Here is a 12645-nt window from a genome sequence, read left to right as displayed (position 1 = left end):
GGGGATGCGATTCGCACAGCGGGACGCGCCCGCTCGCGAGTCGCATCCCAGGTCACTTACCCGTCCCGGTCCCCTGCTGTCATGTGCTGGCGCGCGCGGCTCCGCTCTCTAGGGCGCGCGCGCGCCAGCTCTCTGAGACTTAAAGGGCCAGTGCACCAATGATTGGTGCCTGGCCCAATTAGCTTAATTGGCTCCCACCTGCTCTTTGGCTATATCTGATCTCCTCCCTTGCACTCCCTTGCCGGATCTTGTTGCCTTGTGCCAGTGAAAGCGTTTAGTGTGTCCAAAGCCTGTGTACCTGAACTTCTGCTATCCATCCTGACTACGAACCTTGCCGCCTGCCCCCGACCTTCTGCTACGTCTGACCTTGCCTCTGCCTAGTCCTTCTGTCCCACGCCTTCTCAGCAGTCAGCGAGGTTGAGCCGTTGCTAGTGGATACGACCTGGTTGCTACTGCCGCAGCAAGACCATCCCGCTTTGCGGCGGGCTCTGGTGAAAACCAGTAGCCTCTTAGAACCGGTCCACTAGCACGGTCCACGCCAATCCCTCGCTGACACAGCGGATCCACAACCCGCAAGCCGAATCGTGACAATACGGCTTTCCTCCTCCTCCCTTTCTGTTCCTTATATCTTACCTATGGTTTTTGTTTCCTGTTCCCCTTAGGTCTATCTCATTTAGCCATCCCATTTTATGGCCAATCTTTACATTATTTACCATTTTTGGACTATTTACTTTAAAGTTCCTATAACTTAGATCATCCCTGAGTTACCTTCTTTACTAGTTCTGATTTTAATCTTGTCATTTGTTTTTATATCCCATTTTTCAATTTTATTTAAAGGGGTTATCCACCATAAGGTGATTTTAGTACGTACCTGGCAGACAGTAATGGACATGCTTAGGAAGTATCTGCGCTTGTCTTGGGGCTAAATGGCTATGTTGTGAGATTACCATAACACTGTGGCTAGCTTTTTGTGAACTTGTATTTCGGGTTTGACTTTTCTTTTTTTGACTACAAATACCACAATTCCATTTCCTCCTTCCCCTTACATCAGCCACCCCATCCATTTGAAACATAAATGGAGCTGCATCCATTCAAAAGGCCTGTGGTTTTCAATCAGGGTGCCTACAGCTGTTGCATTAGTTGCAGATTGATCTCTCTCCCACCAAGCGATCGCTCCACCCATTTGAAGGCAGACAGGCTCCCTGTCATCAGCTGACTAGTGAGTCAGGTCTCGGCCACATTGGCAAGCTGGGAAAAATCCGAGACAACAGTCATTTCGTATGCTGTTAAAAATAAATATTGGGGTGAAAATCACAGAATTGTGAGAAAACCGTCACACACAGGTACAGACACTATATTATGAACTACATTAGCTGTACAGCCCCTGTAGCATAGTCAAATAAAAAACATTCTTGGAATAACCCTTCAATGCAACTGGTTTGTTTACACATATGACCCTATGGGTACTTCTGACCATATACCTAGAATTATTTTTGGTTCAGGCACCTAGTCCTATCACCACCATCCATTCACTCATTACTCATTTTCTTAATTTTTCTATAATATATATATATATATATATATATATATATATTTATATACAAAAACAATGGGCACAACAGCACTCTTGATAAAAAAATTATATAAAGTGAAGGGTGCAGGCTACTGTAAACTAAATCAGACCATAGATTCCTCCGCATCCATAAAAATGAGAAGCAGTGCAGCACTCCATAAAGTGAAAAAAATGAATTTATTCCATCAAAAAAGTGTAACAGTTAGCAGCGACATCTCGATCCTCTCCAGGATCTTTTTCCTTAAAAAACTTATATATATATATATATATATATATATATATATATATTTTTTTTTTTTTTTTTTTTTTTAATTATTATTTTTTCATTCCATTACTATTCCTTTTTTCCACATAATTTATATATGGTGGAGGATATATACAGTTTCAATAACTTTGCTATTCTGTTTTATTTATCATTTATTGCTTTTCCTGTGACTTATTATTTTTTGTTTATCATTATCTTTGTAGGTTCTCAGATTTTTCCGCTTTGCACATTTGGTGTGTCACTTGATCATGATTTATTCAATAACGCATCCACTCTTTCATCCGTTGTTTTCATCATGGACTTTCTATCCGCAATTTCAGCACTTTAATAATGAGGATACTTACCTAATGAATTTAAAAAAAAATATTTTTTTTTTCTTTGTCTCTATTATCACTATGGGGGGGCCCCCCAAAATTATTAATTCGCTGCACGGTTTGCACTTTTTTCCTTTGCACTTTTTGCACATGCACTTTTATTTAGGTGTGATCTAATACTCATTTATCGCATGTATTTTGATAAAAATTTTGATTGAGATGCTTATTCCTGCATTTGAGCTGATACTTTGCACTAGCCATGAATAATTTTTATAATCATATATATATATATATATATATATATATATATATATATATTTACACAGGTGTATACACACATGTGCTGTGTACATGTATAGGTTTACAGTACTCATGTGGGTAGTATACATGACCCCCCGCACACTCCATTGCACGTCATTAATGCACTTTTCTCTCACATTACTATAATATTATTATACAGTATTTTACATAATTTTTACAATTTTATTTATTCACTTATTCTAACACATTATTGATTAGCACACATATTTATTTATTTACATATTATTTTGTTCACATTCATGGTATTGAATTAATTTGATCATCACACCAGTATTATCCCCATGTCTCCCATTTACATTCTCATTGCTATATACTTTTCAAAAAAAAAACATATGAATTTGCATGACTCCCTCTTGCTGCCTTATGCATATGAAATACTTTATTTTTTTATATTCATTCTTGTATTTATATTAATTGTCTGGCCATGTAGTCTGCTTGGATTTGTGATAAAATGCTGAGGTATTTATTTGGGACGGCCATTTTTCTGTAGATTTCTACCTTCCTCTGGACAGTGGCCATGTTTTGGAGGCCAGTTTTTTCCCATTATCATTATCGCACACAGTGAGCATGCACGTCGGCCATGTTTTCGTAGACTTTTACTCAGTTTTGCCTCTATGGTCCGGAGTCGGCCATTTTGCCACGATTCTTCTGGTATTTTTAATACACGCCACATCCGGCTTACCAGACTTGCCGTCCGTCCCACGTGCAATACCATACTGCTATTCACAGGTGTTTAGTTTTAATCCGATTGGTTCCACCAGATGTAAAAGGTGCCAGACCCCAGTTGCCCACCACTCCTGGACAAAGCCCTGCTCGGGCGAAACGCATTGAAGGTGTAGTGGGTGACTGGGGATTACACAGGGGGGCTTGTACCTTGAGAACCATTGAGTTCTCTCATGGTCTCTGTGCGCTGAGTTTTTACTCCTTACTACTGTGTATCTTTGGATTTGCCACTTACGTTATTTGATACTTATCTTGTCACATTCCTTCATTATGCACTTTTTATGCACAACTGCACTTTATATAGCGGTACATGTGCAACTGATACTTACCTGGGTATATCTTGTTACTATGCAGTTTCATGCACATATATACCTTATATAAAGACACCATTAATTACTCTCAGTAGACTGGTGCTCTTCATTTGTTTTATTACCACCTGATAGCTAACTCCTCACCTGACCTGCATTTGCTTTTGTTTTTCCCCCCTTCCCTGGTCTCCACCACTTTTCTGTGTCCATGTCCTTTGTCTTTTTTAACATCCTTTATGTGCATTCATATTGTTTAATTAATAAAATGCAATTGCTTTTACAAGTGGTCCTCTTTAGAGTGGTCTTTCTAGATAGGTTATTCATTTGTGTTTCAAACACCACAGGACCATGTTACTAGGTCTAACTTTATGTATCCCCCATCTTTTTGTGGGTGCTTTATTTCAGCTCAGTCACAGACTTAGTCACAGCTCCCTAGAGAAGCTATAGAGGAGTCAGGGTAAGTCTGAGGTGTCTGATGTCGTTGTGCCAAAGTGGCCTGTAGCTGTACAATGAAAATGTGTTACATGCTGGCTTTTCAAATGACCAAGCAAGATTAGCTCTTCCAAGTGGTGAGGGTCTCAGGTAAGTGACCTCCCTCTGTGACATCCATATAACCAAACAGGGCATATAGACAATTGTTGTCTTGTTGTCAACATGTATAGCATATAAATAATAAAAATAAGACTCAGCGTAAGACATTATGGTTACCATGTAATGTGAACTGTATCTTACCTTTAGTTTTTCATAGCGATCACTCAATGAAGCCACCTGATGTTCTCTGTGTCTACCAACTAATTTGCATAAGGCACAAATAAGCTGATCATCTACGGTACAGTACATATTAACCTTCTCATCCTCATGTTCCAGACAGACAAGTCCACGAAAATGAGCATCCGGTACTGGTTCCACCAGGCGGTGACTAGTAAACGGCTTCTTGTTAGGGTGAGTGGCACGTAGACAGCGGTCACAATAAGACACCTCACAAGTGATACAAGTCTTCACAGCATCTCTTGGTGGCTCCACCTCACAGAACTGGCATGGAATCCTTTCCGTTGCCATGATTGGGATACTTTTATAGATTTTGTCTCTGTTTTCGTCACTGGGAGAACTTGGCACGCTGAGAGAGGCCTTCTGAAAGCGGTCAATAATGTTCTGTAAAGTGACGTTGCGTTTCAACCCTTCCAAACCACGATGATTGAGAGAAATAACATATCTGCACGTTGGACACTGAAAGGCTGTAACAGGTTCCACTATGTCACTGGAAGGATTCCCAGAAACAAGTATACGGTTTGCACAGCTGAAACACAGGCTATGAGCGCACGGAAGCAGGAGTGGGTCCTCAAATAGCTCCAGACATATTGGACAGGTTAGTTCTGACTCCAGTGTTTCCATGTTTGGCTAAACCATTCCCGATTTAGGATATCTTGAGTGTCATCATTTTACCTAAATAAAAACCCATTTTTAGTTTTTCAGAAAATATTGTTTCTACTAGTAACATATCATGGTTGCGTCTATCTTTTAGATATACTCTACAGAATTTTTCATGAGCATGTACTCTTGGTTATACACTAACACTACAATGAAGCAGAATGAAATACTCCAATGATAACAAATAGACACATAAATGATAACAAGTAGACACATAAATGATAACAAGTAGACACATAAATGAAATGCGGGATGCAGCTCTGCACAGCAGGAGCGAAAACCCAAGGTTAAAGGGGTACTCCGCCCCTAGACATCTTATCCCCTGTCCAAAGGATGTCTGATTGCGGGGGTCCAGCAGCTGGGACCCCAGCAATCTCTGTGCAGCACCTGGTGTTCATTTAGAAAGCTGAGTGTGAGCGGCAGGGGTCGTGATGTCAGCCATGCCCCCTCAAAATAAGTCTATGGGAGGGGGCGTGACGGACGTACGCCCCCTCCCATAGACTTGCATTGAGGGTGTGTGGCTTGATGTCACGAGGGGGGCGTGGCTGTAATGTCACGACCCTCGCCGCCCACTCCAAGCATTTGGAACAAAATGTAGGCTGTGTTTAAAGGGGTACTCCACTGCCCCAGTGTTCTGAACATTTTGTTCTGAACACTGAGTATGGGCTGCGAGGGTCATGACGTCACGGCCAGGCCGTTCTTGACATCACGCCCCCTCAATGCAGCTCTATGTGAGGGGGGGATGGCCTTACATCACGAAGGGCCTGGCTGTGACGATACGACTTCCGCAGCCAGCATTCAGAACAAGATGGAGGTGGAGTACCCTTTTAAGGCTGTGTTCATAGGCGGAGGTACTTACTGCATGCCTTTGGCCACAAATTACCAAAATTGTGGTAAAAATTTAGTTTATGCTAATGATGTGAATAGTGACAAATATAATTACTGACCAAAACCAGGTACTGTATTGTGTCCACTGTTAGATGCATCAATACACGACTATGTAACATATGAGTACAACAATTTTTCTGAAATGCAACATTTAAATAGCTAGCACAAGTAAGAATGAAAATGAATGTAAAATATGTGTTCATGCACACAATGCTATGTATCTACACCACAATGACAAAACTACAGCTGTGACCACCAGTAAATGCGTAACTGTAATAAAAAGCAATAATGAATAAAACTGCAGAAAACTTTGAAGTCCCCTCTTTTTTGTACCTGCCAGCCCAGCATTGAGATTGATAGGCCTAAATCTTTGTTATGACACAATTTATATGGAATGTGTCAGAAAAAAAAAAAACATTGTTTAAAGCAAGTTTTTATGTTAACCACATTTTTTAAGAATTTTTGTGGATGGCTTTTTTTTATTTATTTATTTTTTTGCATCTTTTTTTTTTCAATGAAAACCATACTGGCCACTAGGGCAGAAACTAAGCTGAGATTTCCTGTTCTATACAGATCATTTCCCAGTAGACAGGACTACAAAAGGTGAGACCAGTATATACTGTAGATAACACTGGATCCACCACCATTCACATCAGAGATCAGCATCCCCCTTCCTATAGAATAACCTCTGTCCTGGAAAACAGAAATCATAGAATATGAAAATATAGGGGGGATTTATCAAAACCTGTGCAGAGGAAAAGTTGCCCAGTTGTCCATAGCAACCAAGCAGCTTGCTGCTTTCATTTTTTTAGGAAGGCCTGTGAAAAATGAAAGAAGCGATCTGATTGGTTGCTATGGACAACTGGACAACTTTTCCTCTGCACAGGTGTTGATGAACACCCCCCCCCCCCCCCATAGTGATTAAAGCATTGCACGTATATGATGTAGAAATAAAGGGGCAGAATATTTGGAACTAAGTCTAAGATACAAGTGAAAGCTTGAGAATAAAATATATAGATATTTTTTACAGGGATGGTAAATCAGGTCCAAGAATCAGCAGACTGGGTGCCGTGACTGACAGACTATAAATCGACAAATATTCTGTTGACTAATACCTCTTCTGAGTTACTGTAATATAAAAAAGAAATATAAGGGTCCTTGAGCTGTGAGAGCTAAGAATCTTGAGCTTCCTTGTGCTAGATCTTTATTGCAATCAATGGCACAAAGTAATCACAATAAATGGGAATCTCTGTGTTGCAGGAACCTCAGGGTACTATCATTTACCAGTGCAAGTGTCAATTAATATCCGCTACTGGATTAAAGTAACTCTACAGAGATGGGCTTTAGGCCACTTGCAGATTTGGTATTATCGCTGCAATACCCTTTCCTGTATATCCCTATGATGTGGTCATTAGACCCATGACTGGAGTGGGACCTGCAGCTGTGATATAGGCACAGAAATGCATCCGTATTACATGGATTTGATACTGTGATGCCCTTAGGTGCAGCTGTAATATAATATTATACATAAAGTGCATTTCTTACCATATTTGTACTTTCTAGTAGAGATAAGTAAATTTGGCTCAAACCCCAACCGAATTTCCCCAAATTATTTGGAATTTAATGTATTTTTGCATTTGTTTATGCAACCCCCATAAAGGAGCAGGTACTCATGTCCACTGCAAGGATATCTTCTCTAGTACAACTTTAACGCATACAAGGTAAAGTATAGCTAGCTGTCACAATAAGTGTCCCTGTCACTTCAAAAACTTTGGCATTTTACAGAGATGAGTCAAAGGTTTTGACATGTCAGGATCTCAGTGCATAGATGGATTTCTGCCCTGATCCATTAAAGTCATCCAGGGAGTGAAGCACTTAAAGGAAAACTGTCATCAGTGTTACCGGCACTAACCTGTTGGTACAGGTATGTAGTGTGGGGGACACTGATGACAACCATCTTACCGATCCCCGTTCCATGGTCCGATTTTCTATCTTCCTTCTTATCTTCTGTTCGGGTGGCAGGTTTGGGGCACGAGCGGAGCTTCCTGACGTCACCATTGCTGCTTCTCTGCTGGTCCCCGTTGCAAGCAGCCCTGGGGAAACAGCAGCGGTGGCATCAAGAAGCTCTGCCCGTGCCCAAAGCCCGCAGCCAAAACGGAAGATACAAAAGATGTAGGACAACGGGACCACAGAACAGGGACAGATAATTATGGTTGTCATCAGTGTCACCTCCACTACACACTTGTACCAACATGTAAGTGCGAAGACACTGATGACAGAGATCCCGACCAACCAAAACTTTTGCCTTTTTTCTGTAATATGTTAAAAGTTTTTTTTTTTTTTAAATGATAGGAACACTTTCACCTTCACTGAGCTAGAAACATACCAGACACAAAATCCAAATTCTATTCAATTGCTGATTCAAAGGGAATTTTCCCCAAATAACCTTTGGGATATTTGCTCATCTCCAATCTCTCGATGAGCCTAAATGCTACTTACCATGAAATCAATAAAAACTCTAGGACATATTTCCAAAGAGTCTTGCAGAATGTGCCTAAAGGGGGCAGGATTTAGGCGAATAAACTACAAAATAGACAACCGACTGGGATTCAAATGTTAGGAGGAATACTCTAGGACAAATTTGCATTTCTAGCATGTTGGTCCGTGTTGGCTGTCACGTTGGAATTCCTATCCTGTCTCCTGTACTCATAAAAGTAGCTATAGAAGGCAGACTATTATGGGATTAACATTATTATTTTTTATTATTACCAGACATAGAGAAGTAGAGAAGGGATGAACTGCTTATACTTGTATGCAGGCGGGTAAAGAAGTAAGTGACTCACATCCTTCTACATGACCATCAACGTCAATAGGTGAATAACAAGTAAAATAGAAGTGCAGGACTATTTGTAAACACTTGTGTGTTTTGTTCGTGATTCTCTCTTTTCTATAATTTTTTCTATATTGTGTCATGGCTCTTTTTTTTTTTTTTTACTGTACAATCTGCTTTATATTACCTTTTCCTTAGAAATGATCTTACAGATATTATGAGAGGTCAGAGAACTGCAGCATCCAGTATTTTTTGACACAACTAGTGCTTTGTAATGAAGATGTTAAACTCATAAACAGGGCTAAAACATTAAATGAATAGATAAAATATCCACATCGCTTCACCAGTTGTTGATCCAGTGATCTAAGCAGAGGATGTTTTGTGTGCATAAATAAAAAAGACAATGACACAGGACAATAATACAGTACCCAGAACAAAGCGCAGTACAGAAATAAACACAAAACACAGAATACAATAAAAGGATGAATGCACCACGTTCTATTTAATAGGATAAATAGACGCTTGGAAACATATTCATTCCTCTGACGCGTTTCTGTTTGGCCGTTAGAAAGGGGCGTGGCCACCCAGTTCATTGTTGGATGACAAATCTCATAGGCTATTGAATACAGACCTCAGTGACAATACACATGCTGCTTTTAACCTAATGCATCCCAGTCACAATCAAAATGTTTATGTATTAAAATTGTTACATAAACAAAATATACAATGTTTAGAAACACTGCACTAAATAAAATAGTTGGACTTCAAAAATACAAATCTGCAGACCTCTACCAGCTCTATTACATTAGATGGAGGAGGCTGAAACCAGTATGGAACATGGCCCAGTTATTTCCAAGGAAATTTGTGTGTAACAGTGGGTTGAGCTGGGAGCACAGGAAACATGTGAGAAACAACTACAAGGCTATTGTATCACAATGAATAGACTTGTGAATAATGCGAGCACTAATTAGTTTTTATACCAAAGTAAGTGTTCTACTTAGGAAATAATACACATACAGTGATAAATGATTGGGGACAGCTAGTTAATAATATATGGATGAGATAGATATAGATTGATAGATAGATAGACAGACAGACAGACAGACAAACAGATATGAATTAGATAGATTTGAGATAGATAGATAGATATGATACATATGATAGATAGATAGATAGATAGATAGATAGATATGATATGATACATATGATAGATAGATAGATAGATATGAGATAGATATGATATAGATAGATAGATAGATATGATATAGATAGATAGATAGATATGAGATAGATATGATAGATAGATATAAGATAGATATGATATAGATAGATAGATAGATATGAGATAGATAGATATGATAGATAGATATGAGATAGATATGAGATAGATAGATATGATAGATAGATATGAGATAGAAATGAGATAGATAGTTAGATTACATCAGTGTTTCCCAATCAAGGAGTCTCCAGCTGTTGCAAAACTACAATTCCCAGCATGCCCTGACAGCCGATGGCTGTCCGGGCTTGCTGGGAGTTGTAGTTTTGCAACAGCTGGAGCCCCCTTGATTGGGAAATACTGAAATAAATAGATAGATATATAGATAGATAGACAGACAGATTAAAAAAAAGATAAATAGACAGACAGATAGATTAGATCAGTAGTTCCCAATGGCTGAATTCTGTCCAGGCATGCTGGGAGTTGTAGTTTTGCAATAGCTGGAGGCATCCTGCTGGTTGGGAAACACTGGAAGGGATAGATAGATAGATAATAAATAGATGTTGTATAAGAATATTATATGTATGTATGTATATATGTGTGTGTGTGTGTGTGTGTGTGAATAAATAGATGTTAGAAAGATAGATAGATAATGAGATAGACAAATATTAGATAGATATTAGATAGATAGATAATCAGATAGATATGATAGATAGATATCAGATAGATAGATATTAGATAGATGATAGATAGATTAGATAGATAGGTAGATAGATTAAATCAGTGTTACCCAACCAGGGTGGTTCCAGCTGTTGCAAAACTACAACTTGCAGCATACCCAGAAAGCCTTCAGCTTCCAGGCATGCTAGGAGTTGTAGTTTTGCAACAGCTGGAGCCCCCCTGGTTGGGAAACATTGGGATAGATAGCAAGATAGATAGCTAGATAATTAGATAGACAAACAGATAAGTAAATGGGTACATAGACAGATAGATACTCACACAGCATTACAATGTAACACCCTGCCTTATCATGTAACCTGGTTAGAAGCACACTCCCCTCCAGGTGACAGGCATAGATACATCTACAGTATGTGCTGTGACCGGATGGGTGGGGGGTAGTCAGGTACACCTATGGGTGCCTCTGCTGAAGACAGATGGATGTATATAGACATACATTACCCGTAACTTTCCCAGCGGGCCATGCCTGCTCCGGGCACCCCAGTGACTGATGGCAGGAGAATTCCGTCTGCTGGACGGGCAGGTGTGAGGCTCAGCGGAGCAGAGAGGTCTGCAGGGTGGAGAGCGGAGGATGAGGCGAGTTGTCACTGGGTAACATCACAATGATTAGTTAGTATGCTGCTGCTGCCTCTGCCGGGATCCTGGAGCATGTGGCGAGCTTCTCCCACAACAGGCGACTGTAGGCACACTGCACACCCACACATAGGAAGCAAGGTGCAAATCAGCCCTACCTACACACAGAGGTGGCTCCGGTACAGTCTGCTCCTGGAGAGGGGGTCTGGTGCAGATAGCATCTCCTGTACATCAGCCATGTGTGTGTAACTGGAGAGATCAGCCCAGACAGAGGAACAGTGAGGAGTGCCCCCCTTCTGCTGCCACACAAAGTCAAGTAGGGCAGCTGTCAAGCAGGTTGGTTGGGGGGGGGGGGGGGATCCAATGTATTTACTGAGCTGCTGGAAGGAAGAGATGCATTGAGTGTATCTCAGCCAGGGAGGGGATGACATTCAGAGTAACAGTCAGTGCAGTTACTTCCAGTATTGATCCATCTTCACTCCCACTCCCTGGCACATAGTAAAGTCAGACAGAACCCAGGACAGCTGCTCTTACAAGGGGAGAGAGGTCCCCCTGCCCCAGCAGCTCAGTACTGCAGCAGCTTCTCCTGAGCCTCTGCACAATCTGGGAACATTACAGCATATACCATTGTTTCCCAACCAGGGTGCATCCAGCTGTTGCAAAACGACAACTCCCAGCATGCCCGGACAGCCAAAGGCTGTCCGGGCATGCTGGGAGTTGTCGTTTTGCAACAGCTGGAGGCACCCTGGTTGGGAAACAATGGCATTTACAACAACACTTTGAGGTGTTAAGCTACAGCAATGGACACAGTAGCAGAGTTTATAGCTAAACAGATTCTATATAGAAAGCTCAGTAAATACATTGTATTGCTTATTGTATAGTAATCTTTTTCTCATATACATGGTTTTTATTGATGTACTGTCTTTTTTCCTCTACGGAAATAATAAAATTTGTGCTTGTTTGGCACATACCTTTTTTTGAAATGACTTCATTGTGTTCTCTTGGTTTTTAAAATATAAGATTGGAGTTCATATTTATTTATACAGCCCATACTGGTTATTGGGGTGTCACTGGACAGCACACAATATTTAATGTAATACTATAGATGTGCAATACATTTTTCCCCAACACTGTGTTTATTGGTTTGTATATATACAGTGACCCCCCCCCCCGACCTATGATGGCCCCGACACATGATCAAATCGACATACAATGGCCTCTCAGAGGCCATCGCATGTCGATGTCAGCATCGACATACAATGCTTTTTTATGTCGGGGCCATCGCATTAAGTGCTATCCGACAGCGCCAAATGCTTAAGCTGCTGCCGGATAGCAGCTTAATGTTCCCTGTGTGGTGCGGTAAGTATTACTTACCCCTCCACGATGCTCCGGGGTGCCCTCCGGGTCCAGCGCTGGTCTTCCGGTGTCTTCTCGGGCCTCTCTGATGACGTCAATACGCTGCTGCGCA

The 12645-nt window shown here is 40.8% G+C and overlaps 1 protein-coding gene across 4 annotated transcripts in view; it reads right to left on the bottom strand.

Annotated features, from left to right (window-relative positions):
- Positions 1-11636, bottom strand: part of MID2 (midline 2) — a 323798-nt gene extending 312162 nt beyond the window's left edge. Inside the window, exons 1-2 of one of the 4 annotated variants that reach the window (XM_056538348.1) lie at positions 11041-11636; positions 4237-4947 (exon numbers count right to left, since the gene is read on the bottom strand). In XM_056538348.1, the coding sequence (XP_056394323.1) occupies positions 4237-4896 (660 nt within the window). In that variant the 5' untranslated portion in view covers positions 4897-4947; positions 11041-11636. The remainder of the gene's footprint in view (positions 1-4236; positions 4948-11040) is intronic. The other 3 variants (XM_056538350.1, XM_056538349.1, XM_056538347.1) reach the window with 3 other exon arrangements.
- Positions 11637-12645: the final 1009 nt, after the last annotated feature.

The sequence above is a fragment of the Hyla sarda genome, chromosome 9 (genome assembly GCF_029499605.1).
Source record: "Hyla sarda isolate aHylSar1 chromosome 9, aHylSar1.hap1, whole genome shotgun sequence".
NCBI classification, from domain to species: Eukaryota; Metazoa; Chordata; class Amphibia; order Anura; family Hylidae; genus Hyla; species Hyla sarda.
This window is presented reverse-complemented; position numbering and strand designations above follow the sequence as displayed.